General features: G+C 42.8%; 3 protein-coding genes across 3 annotated transcripts; 1 reads left to right on the forward strand and 2 right to left on the reverse strand.

The window, feature by feature from the left end:
* Window positions 1–6,500: 6,500 nt before the first annotated feature.
* LOC115201416 (ras-related C3 botulinum toxin substrate 1) lies at window positions 6,501–14,331 on the forward strand. The gene is made up of 6 exons (XM_029765020.1): window positions 6,501–6,813; window positions 8,678–8,749; window positions 9,009–9,126; window positions 11,776–11,838; window positions 12,030–12,189; window positions 12,510–14,331. Exons 1-6 carry the CDS (start codon window positions 6,779–6,781, stop codon window positions 12,638–12,640), a joined length of 579 nt encoding a protein of 192 aa, XP_029620880.1. The 5' UTR covers window positions 6,501–6,778; the 3' UTR covers window positions 12,641–14,331.
* On the reverse strand, window positions 14,237–18,907 carry crym (crystallin, mu). Its single transcript, XM_029765017.1, has 8 exons — window positions 18,632–18,907; window positions 18,405–18,555; window positions 18,195–18,257; window positions 17,965–18,066; window positions 17,625–17,808; window positions 14,858–14,979; window positions 14,624–14,708; window positions 14,237–14,531 (listed from the first exon to the last, which is right to left on the reverse strand). The coding sequence occupies exons 1-8, from the start codon at window positions 18,796–18,798 to the stop codon at window positions 14,467–14,469; spliced, it is 939 nt and encodes a 312-aa protein (XP_029620877.1). The 5' UTR covers window positions 18,799–18,907; the 3' UTR covers window positions 14,237–14,466.
* Window positions 18,908–19,309: 402 nt separating this feature from the next.
* Window positions 19,310–20,563, reverse strand: LOC115201420 (NHP2-like protein 1). Its single transcript, XM_029765028.1, has 3 exons — window positions 20,342–20,563; window positions 20,058–20,178; window positions 19,310–19,782 (listed from the first exon to the last, which is right to left on the reverse strand). The coding sequence occupies exons 1-3, from the start codon at window positions 20,342–20,344 to the stop codon at window positions 19,520–19,522; spliced, it is 387 nt and encodes a 128-aa protein (XP_029620888.1). The 5' UTR covers window positions 20,345–20,563; the 3' UTR covers window positions 19,310–19,519.
* Window positions 20,564–20,617: the final 54 nt, after the last annotated feature.

Genomic DNA, 20,617 nt, shown 5'->3' on the forward strand with positions numbered 1-20,617 from the left:
GAAGTCGCCAGTCAACCAGAGGTGAGAGCAGCGGTGGCTGGGGTGCCAGGGGTCATGAAACCAGAGTGGGCCGACGAGTTGTGCGGGCTAGTCAAGACTGCTTCGCTTGTCATGGAGAGGGGCTCCAGGCAGCGTCGCAGTGTCAGCTCAACTCCTATTGTATGCTGGGGTTGTGGCCAGCCTGGCCACATTCAGCGGGAGTGTGGCAGATTACCCCGTCACCAGGGAAACGACGGCGGGTTCTCGCGCAGGGGGCAGCGCGGACCCACCCCCCCGCCCCCAAACCCACTGTAAGCAAAAGAGGTACCCAGCAGCGCAGACAAGAGGGTGGGGACCTGCTCCCCCAGGGTGTAGCTGCCGCCGTGTTTCCTAGTCCGGTAGTTGTGGTGGGACGTACCACCGTTGGGGACTTCTGTAATGTCATCGTCAAGGTGGAGGGGGTGGAATGTTTGGCCCTGGTCGACACGGGCTCTACAGTAACCCTGGTGAGACCGGACATACTACCTGTTGGGGTGCGGGTGGAGCCGACCCTTGTCCAGCTACGGACTGTCACGGGGGAGCTAGCCCCCATGTTAGGGAAGTGTCAGCTATCTGTGACTGTGGGGGGGAGAACTGTGGGGTGTCCGGCATGGGTAGCAGCGGTGCAGGACCCCTGTATACTGGGAATGGACTTTTTGAAAAACTGTGGGGCTCAGTTGGACTTAGCGTCGGGCACTTTGAGGCTGTCGGGGGGGCCCACAGTGGGAATGTCGACTTCGGGAGGGCCAGCAGGGGGCAGGGCTGTCCCTCCGTCTTCCTCCAAGCTTGCAGAAACTCCACCGGTCATCCCGGCTGCTCCCTTGGTCGTTGTGCCATTCCAGCAGCTGTCTCCGGCGGCGACGGCCTTCGCTCCCCATCATGGTGCAAGCACAGGCAGCTCAGTAGCCCAAAACACACTGGCTCCTTCACCCCATCAGCCCGATGGGGGGAAGGAGGAAGCTAAAGACGCCGTTGAGGCTGTGTGGCTGAAGAACTGTCAGGGTCTGGATGAGGGACAACAGAGACAGTTAAAGCAGCTGCTGTTGGACTTTAAAGATAGCTTTAAAGATAGGGATGTTACTGTTCCAACCACAGACAGCGGTAACAGGTGGATTCTAACCGCTATGGACTACTTCACCAAGTGGCCGGAGGCTTACGCTCTCCCAGACCAGGAGGCAGCGACAGTAGCTGATGCGTTGGTGGGGGGAATAATCAGTCGGTTTGGGGTGCCACAGTCTATTCACAGCGACCAGGGGAGAAACTTCGAGTCACGGGTGTTCTCAGTTGTGTAGACGGTTAGGCGCGGAGAAGACGCGCACTACGCCACTTCACCCCCAGAGTGATGGGCTGGTGGAAAGATTTAACAGAACGTTAGCACAGCAGCTGGCCATCGTTACCTCAAAACACCAGAGAGATTGGGACACCCACTTACCGTTTATTCTTATGGCATGTAGGTCGGCTGTTCAAGAATCGACTGCGTGCTCCCCAGCGCTACTAATGTTTGGTCGTGAGTTGCGCACCCCAGCCGAACTGACGTTTGGTCACCCTCCTGATAATGACGACGGGGTTTTGCCTGGCCCGAACTATGTGTGTCGTCTGCAGAACCGGTTAGAAGCGGCTCACACCTTCGCAAGAGAGCAACTCGAGAACGCAGGGGTCCAACAAAAAGGTCCACTACGACTCACGCGCTAGGGGGAGGCACTTTGGAGCGGGAGAATGTGTGTGGCTTCACAACCCCACGCGCAAGAAGGGGCGGTGCCCAAAGCTGGACAGTGCATGGGTGGGGCCGTGTCTGGTGATAGAGAGAGTGGGGGAGGTGACGTACCGGGTGGAGGTCCCCCCACGGAGCAGGAAGGTGATGGTCCACCGGGACCGATTGGCACCCTACAGAGGGAGGAAAACGGTAGGAAATGGGAGTGAGGTCTCTGATGTGAGCCCACGGGAACAGTCTAATGAGGAGACTCTAGCGCAACCTGAGCCTGGGATGGGGGCTGCTTCTTCAGAGGGCGCTGGAAATGACATTGGGGCAGATGAGTGTTCTGGGGGTTCACCGGGGAGAGCCACGGGGAGGCCCAAGAGACTGATGCGACCTCCGGGTCGTTTTAAGGATTTTGTTGTGTAACCCTAGGGGCTAGGGTTTAGAAAGGGGGGGGCTATGTAACGACCCGGTATTGTGTTCTGTGTTCGTGGGTGTGTTATGGTTCTCATGGCTACTAGCAGGGGTTGAATGTGTCAGGACAGAGGGAAAGGGTGGGGGGTATGATGGGTAATCCCGCGGGATTTGGAAATGCATAAATAGGGATTGCTGTCTCATCTCTCGCTCTCTTTTCTGTTCGGGCCTTGATCTGTTCTTATGGGGGTGACCCTTAACCCGACATGGTGTAATTGTGTACGTTCGGTATTTAGCGGCGTGGGCTGTGGCCACAACAATAGCCCAGTTTAGGAATAAACCTGTGTTCTGACCTGCACACCTGGATATATATATATATATATACACACATATATATAAAAATACATATATATATATATACACACATATATATAAAAATATATATATATATACTGCTCAAAAAAATAAAGGGAACACTTAAACAACACAATGTAACTCAAAGTCAATCACACTTCTGTGAAATAAAACTGTCCACTTAGGAAGCAACACTGATTGACAATACATTTCACATGCTGTTGTGCAAATGGAATAGACAACAGGTGGAAATTATTGGCAATTAGCAAGACACCCCCAATAAAGGAGTGGTTCTGCAGGTGGGGACCACAGACCACTTCTCAGTTCCTATGCTTCCTGGCTGATGTTTTGGTCACTTTTGAATGCTGGCGGTGCTTTCACTCTAGTGGTAGCATGAGACGGAGTCTACAACCCACACAAGTGGCTCAGGTAGTGCAGCTCATCCAGGATGGCACATCAATGCAAGCTGTGGCAAGAAGGTTTGCTGTGTCTGTCAGCGTAGTGTCCAGAGCGTGGAGGCGCTACCAGGAGACAGGCCAGTACATCAGGAGATGTGGAGGAGGCCGTAGGAGGGCAACAACCCAGCAGCAGGACCGCTACCTCCGCCTTTGTGCAAGGAGGAGCAGGAGGAGCACTGCCAGAGCCCTGCAAAATGACCTCCAGCAGGCCACAAATGTGCATGTGTCTGCTCAAACGGTCAGAAACAGACTCCATGAGGGTGGTATGAGGGCCCAACGTCCCCAAGTGGGGGTTGTGCTTACAGCCCAACACCGTGCAGGACGTTTGGCATTTGCCAGAGAACACCAAGATTGGCAAATTCGCCACTGGCGCCCTGTGCTCTTCACAGATGAAAGCAGGTTCACACTGAGCATGTGACAGACGTGACAGAGTCTGGAGACGCCGTGGAGAACGTTCTGCTGCCTGCAACATCCTCCAGCATGACCGGTTTGGGGGTGGGTCAGTCATGGTGTGGGGTGGCATTTCTTTGGGGGGCCGCACAGCCCCTCCATGTGCTCGCCAGAGGTAGCCTGACTGCCATTAGGTACTGAGATGAGATCCTCAGATCCCTTGTGAGACCATATGCTGGTGCGGTTGGCCCTGGGTTCCTCCTAATGCAAGACAATGCTAGACCTCATGTGGCTGGAGTGTGTCAGCAGTTCCTGCAAGAGGAAGGCATTGATGCTATGGACTGGCCCGCCCGTTCCCCAGACCTGAATCCAATTGAGCACATCTGGGACATCATGTCTCGCTCCATCCACCAACGCCACGTTGCACCACAGACTGTCCAGGAGTTGGCGGATGCTTTAGTCCAGGTCTGGGAGGAGATCCCTCAGGAGACCATCCGCCACCTCATCAGGAGCATGCCCAGGCATTGTAGGGAGGTCATACAGGCATGTGGAGGCCACACACACTACTGAGCCTCATTTTGACTTGTTTTAAGGACATTACATCAAAGTTGGATCGGCCTGTAGTGTGGTTTTCCACTTTAATTTTGAGTGACTCCAAATCCAGACCTCCATGGGTTGAGAAATTGGATTTCCATTGATTATTTTTGTGTGATTTTGTTGTCAGCACATTCAACTATGTAAAGAAAAAAGTATTTAATAAGATTATTTATTTTATTCAGATCTAGGATGTGTTGTTTAAGTGTTCCCTTTATTTTTTTGAGCAGTGTGTATATATACACACATATATATGCAGAGGTAGGGATGCTCTGTGACGTAGTGCATTTAAGGTAGTGCATCTAACAGGTCTTCATTAAAAAAGTTACTAACACCCACTGATTCTACACAAACCCCACACAATTCCTCTTTGAGCATCTTACATGTCTCCAATGCTCCACATTTCCATTGGGACACATCTGTGTGTTAGTGCTAGTGCTGGCCCCTAGTCTCTGTGACAAGCATGTTTATCCTGCATTAATCCCTTTCCTCTGCTTTAACCCACCACTTAATGTTGTTGTCTATCCTATTAATGTGTCAATCGCTTCAAAATCCTCCAATAACATAATCCTTCCTGCACGATTCTGATGAGGGGTATAAACAGATTTAGGAATTAGAATATAAAATGGACATGAACCTTCTTATGACGGTCCAGAGGTCAGCCATGTTAGTCAGGGAGTTGGTCAACCATGGTTTGACAGAGCTGTGATAACATATTGTGTAAAACAATGAATGTGAAGAATTTATCTGCACGGTGTGTGTTTTTAGCTAGCCAGACTGTTTTAGAGGAATAATTCCATTCATTTTTTAAATTAACTGCCAATATGCCAACATTCCATTCAAACAATGCAGTCAATCTACAGCCATAGCCTGGCTCAAATCAGTTGACGATTGAATTTAGAAAGTTGTAAATGCAACAAGTACTGATATTATATCATATAATAACACTCTGAGACATTCATGGTCTGTTTACATATATTTTAGAGGCTATTTATGCAGAAAATATGTATAAAACCGTATAAACTGTATTTATAATTATATGACAATATTTTAGATTGACTATAATTTCATTACACAATTTCTGATACATCACATGCCTTTCTTTATTTTCCTACATAATTAAAAGCAGGAAATGCATCACCTATGAAGCTATTGACATTCATTCCAATTAGACTGGTTTTGAATTTCTCCCTGACCAAGATTGCTGCAATTTTGGCCCCATTACGGAACTTTGAGGGTTCATGACATAGCCCCTCTAGTAATATAATAAGATCTCTCTGGGTATAAATATACTGAACAAAAATATAAACACAACATGTAAAGTGAGCTGAAATAAAAGTTCCCATACATTTTCCATACACACAAAAAGCTTATTTCTCTCAATTTATTTGCACAAATTTGTATACATCCCTGTTAGTGAGTATTTCTAATTTTCCATGATAATCCATCCACTTGACAAGTGTGGCATAATAAAAAGCTGATTAAACAGCATGATCATTACACAGGTGCACCTTGTGCTGGGGACAATAAAAGGCCACTCTAAAATATGAAGTTTTGTCACACAGCACAATACCACAGATGTTTCAAGTTTTGAGGGAATGCGCAATTGATATGCTGACTGCAGGAATGCCCACCAGAGCTGTTACCAGAGAATTGAATGTTCATTCATTTTAGAGAATTTGGCAGTATGTCCAACCAGCCTCACAACTGCAGACCAAGTGTAGCCACGCCAGCCCAGGACCTCCACAGTTCTGCATACTCACGAGACCCATTGAGCATGTTTGTGATGCTCTGGATTGATGTGTACGACAGCGTGTTCCAGTTCCCACCAATATCCAGCAACTTTGCACAGCCCTTGAAGAGGAGTGAGACAACATTACACAGGCCACAATCAACAGCCTGATCAATTCTATGCGAAGGAAATGTGTCGCCTAATGAATTTATTTCAATTGACTGATAACTCAGTAAAATCTTTGAAATTGTTGCATATTTCCTTTATATTTTAGGTTTTTGTTCTGTGTACATGGGGATGGGGGACAGGGTTTGAGTTATCACGGAGACACTGATTAATTAAAGATGAACTCAAGCCACTTTAATAGTTTTGTTGTGAAGGGGATAATGGGGGAGGGGGGAGGGGGGGGAGAGCGAGAGAGAGAGAGCTCAAAATTACAGCTTAACTGGTTTTATACTGTCTTGCTCAGATGTCTTACAACATGGATCCACAGTCAGCAGGGGATAAACTCCCTTTAGATCTGTATGGTGCCATTGACAATTTAGATAAGATGCAATTCGTCATCTATATAGATGTGGATAAACACATCATTTTTCTTAGGATAAAACACAGGACAACTATGACAAAGTTCCGGAGTGATGAAATCATAACGCCCAAAGTATTGCATCTGGACCTGTCTGAAACCTTTACAATATTAAATTATGAGGGAATACTGCCCTCTAACGTTTAGAACCTCAAAGTGGCTGTAGAAATATTATACTTACCGCTGGGTGGCTTCTCTTGACAGCCCTTTGAGAATTCCTCTATCCAATCTACAGTAAACGGAAATGACTTGCATGGAATGGGAGTTACAGCTTCCGTTGTCTGAGGGCGTTTTTTCAAGTTTAGCACCAGAGATTTTTTGGGTGGTGGCTGCTTGTTTTACAAGTTTAGAATTCCACCAAGTTATTGTTGAGGACACTGATTTGAAGGAATTATCCTAATTTACAAACTATCGTAACTTGGGCCCTCCAATCGAGGCTTCAAACTTTGTTTTTCCCCGTTGGGACAACAAACGAGTGGTTTACCAGCTAACCGATAAGCTCAAATTGTAGCTAGCTAGCTAGCTGAGAGAGGCGTCAGATGCAGGCCATCAAGTGTGTTGTAGTGGGGGACGGGTAAGTTTAACCTACATTTGTTTAGTTAGCTATGTTTATAAAATGTCTTACAATACAAGTTATGATTATAGAATATAAATTATAATATCAAAATAGTTTCTAGAAGCCCATAGTTTGCTTGCTGTTTTGCTAGCTAACTGGTGACAACTGTTGTCACTGTTTCCAGCTTGCTAACAACACATTTGTCTGTAAACTTGTGGCATGTTGTAATTTAGCTTAGCTAGCGTAATTGTTACCTACTGCTAACTGTGTTCAGCATTCTCGTTTACTGTTTATGGTTAGTTAAAGCAGCTGTATGCACTATTTTCTCAGACAGGGATATGCAAAAAAACACATTTCCAATTCACACATCCGTATCAATACGCACCCACCATATTATTGTTATTATTATTATTAGCTATTAAATTGTGCTTAGCTAGCAATCCTTTAGGGTGGGTTGCCCAAACATGGTTTAAATGAATCTTAGATTAGACCTAATTTCGATTTTGTATATCTAGGTTTATAGCTAGCAACTTTGCCTAATTTCAGTTTGTTACAAAACAAGCAAGCAAGTATAGTGTAGAGAATCATTGTACCATATTAACAGCTGTGAAATATATTTTCCATAACCAAGAATATTGTATTTTCAGCTGGTTGAAGCTGGTGAACAAAATAGAAAGTAAAAGACAAATGTAATTTAAGAATTGGCAGCATACAAATAGTGCACATAAAACAGATTTTTATACTTGCTTACAATGAGAATGACATCTATAACTCACATATATGTACATTTGGTCAGGTCGCCCAAAAAGTTACATACTGCAGCTTTAACCTTTTGGGAGACCTGACCAAATGTACGTAGATATGTAAGTTGTACATCCGTCATTCGCACGGTTTGCCAATATCCTCCAAACACCGGCTTCTCGGGCATTATCACTTCATTAAATAACTAAACTATGATTAGTGACACGTGTCATAATACATTCAACATAGCAATATGTTCTAATTTTATTTAAATGGAAAAACAAACCAGCACTGGTCATTACTAGATAGCAAAGTGAGTTTTCGGGCTAAATTATGCAATTAATTGCATTTTTTGTGAAATGAGTTACCTAGCTAGTTGAGTTGTACAAACATGATAAGCCACAGGAGCTGAAATTGTTAATCACACTGAAAATACAGCACATACACTGACATGATAAACTTAAACATCCTCCAGTGGCAGTTTAGATTTAATCCCTAACCTACTTTTACATTCGACTTTAAAACAGTGGAGCAACAAGATTACATTTGATCTTTGTTTATAAGAAGGATTACATTTAACTAGGATTCATTTAAGCCTACTGAGTGGCGCAGTGGACGCTGACACGGTCGCCAGGTGTTAGTGTTTCCTTCGACACACTGGTGCGGCTGGCTTCCGGGTTAAGTGGGTATAGTGTCAAGAAGCAGTGCGGCTTGGTTGGGTTGTGTTTCTGAGGACGCGCGGCTCTCTGCCTTCGCCTCTCCCAAGTCCGTACGGGAGTTTCAGTGATGAGACAAGACTGTAACAACCAATTGGATAACACAAAATTGGGGGGAAATAGGGATTAATTTAAAACTAGGTTTCAAGTTTGGTGCAACAAGATTTATAGATTAACCTTGATTTAACCCAGTTTAAGAGTATCCATGATGGTGCAACCCAACCTAAATGTCTGCTGCATGTTCTTATTGAGCAATACCATCCAACCTTATTTAGGGCATTGTGATTGGGACTCAAATGTGTCATTCTGCAAACATTATTCAGTTTAACTCATTGTCTCAAGTTTGCCAGTTAGACCCCATTCAAGTTCTCCTTTCAGTTTTGAAATTGACAAATCCTCCATCTCTCTATGCTTCTCTCCTCCAGAGCTGTGGGTAAAACATGCCTGCTCATCAGCTACACCACCAACGCGTTCCCCGGGGAATACATCCCCACAGTGTAAGTACTCTCTCACTCTATCTCCCCCCCACTCCCTCATCTAGCAGGTGCCCCACACTAGAAACATAGAATGTCAACATTAACATTCAGCACTGTTGTTTTTTATAGTCAGATGTTGTTTTTTTTTGTTTTTTTTTTCCTGATGATCAGGAAATTCTATATTTGGCCTGTCGAATCATTGAAATTAACTCGTTGCCTTTATTTCTTGGTGGTGTGCTGATCACATCCATTGATGTCAATGTGGTGTATCTCTCTCTAGCTTTGACAACTACTCTGCCAATGTGATGGTAGATGGGAAACCAGTGAATCTGGGTCTATGGGATACAGCAGGACAGGAAGACTACGACAGACTCAGACCACTGTCCTATCCACAGACGGTAAAACAACAGGATAAATGTACTGTGTCCTCTAGGTCACTAGTGTCAGCAATGAAGATTGTCAATCGACTTTATTGCGTCTCAAAGTATCAACCAAATTTTCAGACGTTTCTATGGGCACAGCCAAACAACGGAAGTGATGGGATTCGACTTCCGCTTTACTTCCTTACTGCAGTGTGCCAGTTCGCCGGTTGCAAACTTGGTGGGGTAAATTATTTGAAGGAGTCAATTTATAGAGCATAAAAGTAAAGTAAACAAATCATTTTATATTTATTTCTTTCAAGTTCGCTAACGTTAGCTAGACCTACTAGTAGTACTGTTGTGATAATGTTAGTTGTGTCAGTTAAGGGCCATCCACAAAGCCAATAACGATAAACTATAGGCTACATAACTATAAAACCTTGGTGAGCATCCACACTAGGGGAAGGTTTATCGTTCTACAGTCCTACCAATGTCAATCAACTGATCAATGCATCGTGCTGCCTATTAAAAAAAAATGGTAACTCGACCATTCAGTAATTTCAGGGTGTGTTCATTGTCATAGTGACAACTGCAAATAATACTTCAATGTACATGTAGGCCTAATAAAAAATTATATAGTAACTCATATTTAAATGTAGCAATTCATCAACAAACGCTGTTGAGCCTGCAGTATGTCATTGGCATGTTCCTCAAGTGGTTTGCAAGGGATTTATGATTTTCTAATGGTTGCCAATTCCTTTCGGTTGTCTTTTTCACTGTGCTCATCTGTCTGTCCTATAAAACTATTTGCAATGCGTCAGTGTAACAATGTTATCATAACCGGCCAAATGTGATCACTCCAACGCACTTTCTCACCTCAACTGTAGGCCTGTTTTTACATTCAGCAATTGAATGGTATAGGCTGTTTGGCCTAGTATAAAAAAAATATAAAGATAAATAATCGATAGCTTTTTTTTCCTGGGATTTCACGAGAAGAGGAATGGCTATCGTGGAGAGGCTTGCGTAGCCTAAAGCCTAAACAGCTGGAAAAGAGGCTAGTGATGTCTGGCCATTCATTAGCTAAATATTACGGCTGTAGGCTAAATAATTACCAGTCAAAGTGCAAGAAAAATAAGTTAACAGATTATGAAATGTCAGATCTGTGGGTTCCTCCAGGCTACGCTCTGTTCCCCGCGAATGCAAAGCTCCACTATTGATTAGGGCTACGTTTTTAGACAAGACAATTATTCTACATGTGCTACAACAGTGCAATGAGGAATTACTTTTTGTTATCAAGTCAGTACACAATTATTGTCTATAGGCTGTAAACTACAGTGATATAGGCTAATTTGAATAAACGCTCAAACGTCCTGTTTTGTTTCATGCTGAAATAACTGCATACAGCCTAGGCCTGATTATGCAACCATTTGGATCAGTTGGGGTCTATTCTCGACAATTTAGAATGGCTAGAAAGGTACATTAGCAGGCGACTCATATGGTGTATTTTGGCAGGATGTAGCCCAGCCTATAGTCTAAGTTAGAAGCCCTTAATTCATCAGCTCAATGTTAGGCTTCATACTGCAGTGAATATATCCAGCCAATTTACACAGTGAAAGAAAACATAGTTATCAGATAAGGAAATCATAGGTAGCCTACACTGTGCACAGTGTAGGTAGCCTACACTGTGCGGTCCCTAAGCTGCGCTCCCCGGGCACGCAGCTCGAAAACCTACCCTATGGATTCTGTTTTTTTAGGGACCAGAAATGTATCCAACCTAGGCTACAACAATGTAATGAATAATTTTCTTGTTTTCAAGTGAGTATAAAACTCTAGACTGTAAACCTCTGTGAATTGCCATTGTTATTTCAATAACCGCTCAAACGCCTAGCGTTTTGCATGCATATTCATTTAGAAAAATGACTGCATCTAGTCTGCCTTATTGGGCAATCATTTGGATCAGTTATGGGTCTTTTTTCTGCAGTTTAGCCTACAAGGTCCAGGCACATTAGCAGGCCAGTAATATGGTGTATTTTGTCAGGATGTATCGACTAACAGAAACATGCTAATGCAGGGATTTCTAGTGGCGCGCATATGGATTATCATAATAGGTGAGCACAGAGGAAGTTGTTTCCGTATTTTAAAATTGCTGTCAGCTCTGCATAAAGAATCAATCCCTACAACATTGTGAATAATATAACATGTTATTCAGGGCGTTAGGGAAAGGCGTATTGCATTGTTTCCAACATTGAGCATTTATATTTGTGTTGCAAACATTGAGAATTTTATATTCGGCGTATTGTGTTGCCAACATTGAGTGTTTCTTATGGCTCAGAGGTCTGTATGAGGAGGAGAGTACAGCCTGCTTTCCACAGTACTAAAACAATGTCTGGAGTAGACATTAAGGAAGTGAAAGAGTGCTCTGTTTGCCCCACATTCTGGGAACTGACTCCTCCTGGCAATTGAGTGTTCAGGGAAACTTTGTCCTCCTAGATAACAGTAACGTTGTATCGCAGTGAATTGAGGACGTTCATGAACTCTGTCTGTGTCATGTATGTTTTTTTTTTGTACCATTCATAGCTACAAAACATTAATCTCCATAAATTGTACCCGTCAATTTTTCATGGTTGATCTTGTAATGCTGTACTCGTATGACCAAATAAATAATGCTGGTTGTTTCCTCCCCAACAGGATGTGTTTTTGATCTGTTTCTCTCTCGTGAGTCCTGCCTCATTTGAAAACGTCCGTGCCAAGGTGAGTCAGTCTCCGCTTTGTTTCTGTTTAGTTTTTCTGTTAAGTATTAAGTTATCAACATGGTCATTGCTTGACAGGGTGGATTTTATCCACATTCTCAAAACAACTGATGTATGGACTTGATAGATAGGCCTCTAGTCTACAGTAACATCCTGATCCTATCCTGACTGTCTTGGCCCTGTCCCCCATAGTGGTACCCAGAGGTGAGACACCACTGCCCCAACACCCCAATCATCCTGGTGGGCACCAAGCTGGATCTGAGAGATGACAAGGACACCATCGAGAAGCTGAAGGAGAAGAAACTCACCCCCATCACCTACCCTCAGGGCCTGGCCATGGCAAAAGAGATTGGTTAGTGTACTTTAGTGTCCTGTCCAGGGGGTGTACTTGTACATCAAGCTGCCTCATGCTACAGAAACAACAGATGACAAATAACAGATATGAGCTGTTCTGGCTCAGACAAGGCTCACTTCTTAGTAGTACTTGAGGGCCCAGTACCCCAGACGTAGAGCAAACTTTTTACTGGACTACACAGTAATGTCAATGGAGTTTCTCCATAGCTTCATTTGAATCCGGATGGGGTAGTCTTAGCTATTATTCAATTCAGAATTTTAATGAATGAAATCCCCATTTGCTGTGACATTGAATGCCGGCCTGTCTCCTCTTTACAGGAGCAGTAAAGTACCTGGAATGCTCAGCCTTGACACAGCGTGGCCTTAAGACAGTGTTTGACGAAGCCATCCGGGCGGTCTTGTGTCCCCCGCCCGTCAAGAAGAGGAAGAGAAAGTGTTCACTACTCTAAATGCCGCAGACAGGAAGTAGGAAGTCACACTGCAGTCTGAGCTCACCTATTGGTTGGGAGGAGGAAGAAGAGGGTGGGAGAGTGTCTTAAGAGGGAGGATTCTACAAAAAGCATATGTATCCAGATGTCATTTTTTTTCTCTCGGATTGTAATTAGTACATAGTACTTAAATATGATTTTTATTATACAAATCCTAGAATTAGAGTTTTGTGAAATTCCTGCTGCCTTCTAAAAAATAATTACTTTTTTTAATGTTCCTGGAAGATGATACTAATTGCTCTTTTCAATTTCAGTCTCTTTCCACTCTTCTCAAGAGTCCATATTGTTTGTTTACAGACTTCAATTGTGTAGAATTGAGGTGTTGCCAAAATTCCTACCGCATATAACGGTCATCACTTTCTTGTAGCTCCATGTACACTAAATGTAATGATTTTTTTCTTGCTTTTTTCTTTTGTACCATATGTATGACCATAATTAGCAAAATCTTAAAATATCCTTTAAATGGTTCAAGAGAAATTGAAGTAAATTCTAAAAAAAATAAGAAAAAAAGTGTTGCAGTAGTATCTTCTATTATCATACTCTATGTAGATCAAGTGAATTTAGATCAATTGTTTCTCGTCAGGTAGATTTTATCTATCCATCAAATACATCGTCAAAATAATGGAGAATAGCGATCACTTTATACCTAGGTGGATTAAATGCTTATTAGATCAATCTAAATATCCACTTACAGTACTTGGTCTGATAAAATAGTATTTTACAGTCTACAGGTGTCTATACGGATGCACCTGAACAGGTGAATAGGAGAACCTGTTAGTCAGAAAGTGGATGGAGAATGGTTCTTTATCAGACCAATTTAGATGGATCCCTCTTGTTGGATTAAACAACGGTTTCACAAACTGTGTTTTCTGTACATAAACACAAAATACATCCATTGTACGAGTATTGTCTGTAATGGAACTGTACTGTGTAGTCTGCCAGATTTACACTCCAAACACCTGCGTGTGTCAACCTTTTTGTTTTTGGCCTTCTTTGTTATAAGGTGGAATTCAACCTCATTCCCTTTAAGAATGTATTCTGTCAGCAGTTGTCATCTATCCAGTCCTTTATAAAGGTCTAGTTCTAGTGTGAAGAATCTGGAGTTTGTTTGCTACTCGAAACATAGTTGTGAACTCATTTTAACATTAAGCTTTGTCATCACTAACATCATGATGCTATGTAAATGTTACTGTGTTTTGTCATCAGAGCTACCTATTACTAGTCTGGGTACCAGTCTTTCTAGCTAACATTCCACTCCTTTCATTTGGCCAATGGCAATGACTGGAATGTAATAGCTGAACAGGGACTACATCCAGGCTAACCTATTACTGTATCACTAAAAACTATGAGCAATTTATAATCATTCAGAAGAAGTTGTAACTGACCATGTTGTCTTTGTCTGTTATACTGTAGCTTCTAATTGCTGTATTTAAAATATACAGTAGTTCAGTGATATACCTACCAGTGACTTTTCAAAGTACTCTTTTTAATTTGAACTGAGGCTGTTTTGAGCTATTACCAGTGTTAACAGCACAATGAAAGACATGATACACTTGATTTTTATTTGGTTAAATGTGGTTTTATTTTGACATGATAATGGTAGTTAATCTGCATAATTTTTTTAAAAAGCCAATAAATTCATTTTAAATCTCTGCCTGTCAGTTTTTTTAAACTTTCTGTTGGCAGATGTAGGAATATGCTTAAACTCCCACTATCTTTCCACCTACTCCCTTTTAATATAGAACTGGTGGGAATGTAAGGAATCACATCCCATTATCCTCAGGTCTTCAGTGTTTGTTCTTCCACTGTTCAAACACAAGCTTGGCAGAGACTGCATCTTGAATCCCCATTCCTGTTGTATACAAACAGGGTCAATAAAACTATGGAAAAAGTACAATAGAGGAACATGTTACAGGATTTGACGAGAGGATAAAGACAGTCTACCAAGGGATTTGAACACAGTGGTCTTCTCTCTAAGGGCAGGTCTTGTTCCATTGAGAACCTCTCCAAGCTCTGCAAACACTTTGGCCTGGAGATTAAGTATTCATTAGCACACCAAAGCATATTTATCCTTTAATTGGGATTACCCACTTGTATAACTTCCATAAACCAGATTGCATTCAGTAGACACAGCCAGAAGAAACCTATATACAGAATAGCAATAGTCTCACAACCTACCCCAGACAGGATGATGTCTCCCGACTCTGCTACAGCTCCCTCTCTGCTGTCCACATACACCTCCGCCTGCCTCATCAACACATCATCCAGCTCCCTCCAGTCTGGCCTGCAGGCTCCCACAGCTGATGCACACACACAGCAATGATACATTACATTAAGACCAAAGAGAGATGTCCTGTCTTTCTGATGTCCTGCACAAGCGACATGACTCTGAATTCATTATTTTAGGAGATTTGAACTGGGACGTGCTTATATCTGTATCGGACTCTTTTAAATAACTATCTGAATCTCGCTCAATTAAATAATGCACCTACAAGACCGAATCCCAGAGCACCTAACAAATTAACGCTATTGGACATTATTCTAACGAATACCCCTCACAAATACACATCGACTGGGATATTCTGTAATGATGTCAGTGATCACTGTGCAATTGCTTGTGTTAGAAATACAAAAATGAACGAAGCCAAATCCTGTTACATTTTTAAAAGACATTTTAGACAGTTTGATGAGCAAGTGTTCTTACATGATCTGTACCATAATATTGACCGAGTAAGTTTGATTCCCGATGTTGACACTGCCTGGGACTATTTTTATATGAAATTTGTGTTGATTTGCGATAAGCATGCCCCTGTGAAGAAATTCTGAATCGGTGGAAGGGACAATCCCTGGTTTTCAGAAAACTTGGCAGAATTAATTAGAAAGAGAAATGTCTTTTGGGCTCAAGCTAGACATACAAATGCTCCTGTTGACTGGGCCTCCTTCAGAGCTCAAAGAAACAAATGCACAGGATTGATCAGGAAGTCCAAATCAGATGACTATTTAAATGCAGTCACAGAGAAGCTAAACAACCCTACCAAGTTCTGGAAGCTAATCAAATCAGTGTCAGGTTCTAGTGTAGCCTCTGGCCTTCCTGACTAGCTGTTATTGTAGGGGGTTTTAACAAGCACTTCATATCTGCTGGTTCAGTTTTGATAATGGTGGGGCCCAGGCCTCTAATGTAAGCTCTGTTACAGTCAACTATGATATAGGCCCTCGTGAACCATTTTAACGTTGAGCTTGTTTCTTATACTGAGGTCTATAAAGCACTAAAGACAATAGACACTAAAAAGTCTGCAGGTCCAGACAACCTTGACCCCTACCTCTTAAAGATAGCAGCTGGAATTATTACTGAACCTGTGGCTCACATTTTCAACTTGAGTCTCTTGACCAATTCCATACCAGCATTTGGAAATCAGCTTATGTCCTCCCACTGCTAAAGGGTGGAGATCCCTCAGATGCCAATAACAATCGTCCTATCTCCAATCGTCTTAATTGAAAAGAACATACTAAGCAGGGTTCAGTCTGGCTTTAGATTGGGGCACAGCACCACAACTGCAGCTATGGCAGTAGCAAACAACATCATTAATGCACTTGATAAAAAGCAACATTGTGCTGCTCTGTTTGTGGATTTATCAAAGGCCTTTGATTCAGTTGACCATGAATTGTTGCTAGCTAGACTCAGAAACACTGGTCTCAGTGAAGGGGCAGTAAATTGGTTTAGGAACTATCTTTCTGACAGAACACGGTGTGTATATACTGACAATCCCAAGTCTAGCTTTCTTCAGATTAATAGAGGTGTGCCCCAGGGTTCCATTTTAGCTCCTGTGTTGTTCTCAATTTGTATTAATGATTTGGGAAATGGGATGCAACTAGCAAAATGACATCTATATGCAGATGATACAGTCATATATTCATGTGCTCCTTCTCTGGTTCAGGCTGTTGAAGAGCCCCAGACTGCTTTTCAGTCACTGCAGGCCTCCCTTTATGGGCTCAAACGGGTCTTGAATATAAAGAAAATTGAATTCATGACCTTTACCAGAGCTAGAACTCTGCCAGAGAACGTTAGCATTGTCACAGCTGGTGGCTTATCCATTGAAAAAGTGTCATCCTACAAATACCTAGGTATTTGGTTGGATGACAAGTTGTCCTTCAAAGTTCATGTGGATAATCTTATGACAAAGCTTATATTGAAATTAGGTTTTTATTTTCGTAATAAGGCTTGCTTCCTGCTTATGGCTAGAAAGAAGCTTGTTCAGGCCACTTTTCTCTCTGTAATTGATTATGGTGACTTGTTGTATATGCATGCAACCTCTTCCGTCTTACAGAGAGTGGACTTTGCTTAGCATGCATCCTTGCACTTTATTACAAATGCCAAGTCACTCACCCACCATTGCACCTTGTACCAAATGGTAGGTTGAACCTCACTTTATATGCGCAGAAAGATACATTTGTGTGTTCATCTACAAAGCCCTTTTGGGTAAACTCCCTCTTTACCTCCTGTAGTCTGGTCTCCTTCACCACCAGCAGTTACCATACCTGGTCTGCTAGCTGGTTGCTACTTAAAGTCCCCAGGACATTCACAGTATTAGGCAAGACTGCCTTCTCTTCTTGTGCACTAGACACATGGAATAATCTACAATCCATGCTATATCTAGATATGTTAGTACCACTGAATGAATTTAAAATATTGATGGGAGACACCGTTACGGAGGAGTGTAAATGCTTTTTTTAGGCTGGATCATGTTGTTGTATTGTTGTATGTTTTAATTCTGTAATGTTTTGATTGTTGCTGCCTTTTTGGCCAGGTCTCCCTTGAAAAAGGGTCTCAATTGTCTTTTCCTGGTTAAATAAAGGTTAAATAAAAAATGTAATATACAGTATGTTATCTTCACACATCAAAGTCTTAAGGCATGGCACTATCATCTTCAGTCAGGAGTCTCCTCACCTGCTACATGGGCACCTGGCTTGACCCACTGGCCAAAGAGCACTGGTTCACTGGCCCCAGTCACAGTGACTATGACGTCTGCACCGTTCACTGCCTCCTCCACTGACTCCCATACTGTTACGTGACCCTGGGTGGACTGGGCAAACCTCTCCGCCGTCTCTTTCCTCCTGCTCCACACGCGGACCTGTGATGACGTGATCGCTCAATGGCCTTTCATATTTTCTCATGACCCACAAGATATTTCTAACCAGAACACAGTCTTATGTCTGGAGGATATAGCCACAACACACCAGTGGATCTCTCTAATCACCCATTCAGAAACACGGAATCACTCTGGTACCTCTTTAAAGGAGAAGGTTTCTGTGAAGACGTGGTAGTGGCTGAGGGCCTGATGGCCAGCTCCCAGTATGGTCAACACGTCCGACTTGGTTGGCATCAACAGCTGGACAGTTCCAAGCAGGGTTCCAAACATTCCAACGTTAGAACAGCACAATGTTATTGACAGGTAGTGAGGAATCACCAATAAAGAGTGTATGCATGCCCGCCTAGGCCACATAGAGAGGGCCTTACCTTGGCAGAAATAGCAGACACTGCTGCTGTCCTTTTGGCTGTGATAACCTCCCCATCCATGACCTGCAGATGTCAACCACACTGAGGCAGATGTTATTACTGAATTGACCTCTATTATAATCAGCTGTGCTAAATCCTTGAAGTATTTGCTGATCACAAATGATAAATAACATCTAATAGCCACTGTTCAATGATCATAGGCATACTCACAGCTTTGACGTTCCCATACTCAGGATCAAACAGCAACACCGTGGCTTGAGTTGATGGCAGAGTTGACCCACTCTCCCTCTTATAGAAACACACCAATTTTGTGCACAGGATGTCTTCATGCACCAAATACGCAGGCATCAGCCCCAGGAATCTGTCCGGAACATGTTTGTAACAGTATTGTTACTAAATTACCGACCAATGATAAATAGGGGAAGGAATAAACATACCCATTGTATTTTTGTAACGGGACCGTAGTACGAACGGGCTGGATCACTTCTGCGCTGTCCAGTTTGGAAAACTTCCGCAGTGCTACTTCAAGTCGCGGGATCAAATCTTTATAATGCAACAAATCTTCAACCTCATCTTGTCGTATAAGAACGGGTGGCTCAGCCATGGTGGCTAAAGCTTTTGCTCAACTCAAGCGTGCAGAGTTTAGGATCAGTGATACGATTCCAAAAGTTCAACTTTGTTGAAATGTGAACTCGGTATTGGGTCAATTATTCCAGCCCCCGACGCTGCGTTCAAGACACCAAATGGTTGCGTGAACGCTCGGATATGTTCTAAAAACGCCCTACAGAAGATCAAATGGGCACATACTGATTCTGCCAAGGCAGTTTGAGGGGCCCTTCATAAAAGATTTTTTTACCCTTGCTGTTCCGCAACATAGATGTGGTAATTATTCATCATCCAACACAATACTATATGCAAGATAAATTGGTTGAGAACTTGAGGGATGAACCAACTAGAAAAATCTAAGTTTATCAATGATTAGGTCCTGTTTATAACGAACTAACAATTTTCTAGTTCACCAAAGTACTAAACCAATTTCTCTTGTATACAGTATTATTTTATACTGTAATCGTCTTATGGCACTTACAAAATAGAACACAATTACATATCACACATTAGTAAAAAGAAATGTTTTATTATCACAAAACAAAAGAGTAAATTACATAACATAGTACATAGAAATGAATCATTTTCTTTGCATGTCCCTGACAAAATACAATGTATCTTCCAAAGACAATTCAACTATCCAAAAGAAGACATAATTCAATTGCCTGATATAGTCCATCAGACTATCCAATACTATAGAGAGCAGAGCAGCAATCAGATCAGACCAGCAGTCTCTCAATGGCCATCTGGGTAGACTGGATCTGGGGCTTCAGCTGAGAGCCCTCCTTGATGGTGATTGAGGTGGCGATGACGGGGCGGGAGACCCCACAGGCACGCCCCAGGGCCTGCTTAGAGCGCACGAACACGTAGGGGACGTTCTTGTCCTCGCAGAGCAGCGGCAGGTGGAGGATGATCTCCAGTGGCTCAGCATCAGCAGCCATCACAATGAACTCAGAGATACCACGGTTCAATGTCTTGGTGGCTGGAAGAGGGCCGACAAGATTTAAGGGTTAGTGACATATGTCTTTGATAGATTAGAACTCCATAGATAACTTTTGTAGTGTTTCAAGTGGTAATCTGAGAAGGATTTGAAGCAGCTAATCTGTGATCAGAGACCAAGCACACTCAACCTCATGTACTGTGCAATTGGGCCAGATGTCTTAGAAGCTGGTATAATGATGCTTGCAGGAAGGAGTATATTTCCAGTACATTACTGATATTATCAATTGGGTATTCATCAATGTCAGATTCTCTCACCCTCATTGGCCCCTTTCCTCAACTGTTTGTAGTTGGAGGCTTGCTGCACAAGGTCCAGGATGGTTTTGGAAAGTGTGGCGTCGGCCAGGGGGTAGGCCTTGGGATTCACTTCGGCTTCAGTCTGAGAACAAACACACATTTTTTTAGAAGATGTAGAGACTAGATGAGAACGAAATAACCTTATCAATTAGTTAACGTTAGCTTGCTACGTTATTACCGGTATTCAGGTAGTTAGCTAACGGTAGCTAGAAATGCTAACGGAAGCGGTTCATTGAAACACTCACCATGCTTGCTTCCGTTTATTTCTGATATTTCTCCTCTCGGCGAATGCTTCACGGAGGACTATACGTCTACGATTGAGGTTTAGGGAAATTCCAAAATAAATGGTTATGTAGCTAAAACAGCTTGTTTAGATTCTCAAAAGCTAGAGGAACTTCAACACGCAGCTACTCTAACAACACGTGTTTAGGACTGAGCGTGGAATGCATAGGGGTTTGGTTGCTAAACTGGGCAGGAAGTGAATTGTTTGACCCGCCCATGTTCTTCTTTTTGCTTTGTTT

This window comes from Salmo trutta, chromosome 10, assembly GCF_901001165.1.
Source record: "Salmo trutta chromosome 10, fSalTru1.1, whole genome shotgun sequence".
Lineage (NCBI taxonomy): Eukaryota > Metazoa > Chordata > Actinopteri > Salmoniformes > Salmonidae > Salmo > Salmo trutta.

Bases quoted from the DNA above. Each gene is read 5' to 3' on its own strand.
- LOC115201416 (XM_029765020.1), top strand. From the start codon at position 6,779: ATGCAGGCCATCAAGTGTGTTGTAGTGGGGGACGG. The intron at 9,127-11,775 runs GTAAAACAACAG...CCTCCCCAACAG, and splicing joins CACTGTCCTATCCACAGACG to GATGTGTTTTTGATCTGTTT. The intron at 12,190-12,509 runs GTTAGTGTACTT...TCCTCTTTACAG, and splicing joins GGCCATGGCAAAAGAGATTG to GAGCAGTAAAGTACCTGGAA.
- crym (XM_029765017.1), bottom strand. From the start codon at position 18,798: ATGGCTGAGCCACCCGTTCTTATACGACAAGATGAGGTTGAAGATTTG. The intron at 18,556-18,631 runs GTATGTTTATTC...TGTTCCGGACAG, and splicing joins CCGTTACAAAAATACAATGG to ATTCCTGGGGCTGATGCCTG. The intron at 17,809-17,964 runs GTACCAGAGTGA...ACGTCATCACAG, and splicing joins AAACCTTCTCCTTTAAAGAG to GTCCGCGTGTGGAGCAGGAG.
- LOC115201420 (XM_029765028.1), bottom strand. The intron at 19,783-20,057 runs GTGAGAGAATCT...GCCCTCTTCCAG, and splicing joins GAGGAAAGGGGCCAATGAGG to CCACCAAGACATTGAACCGT.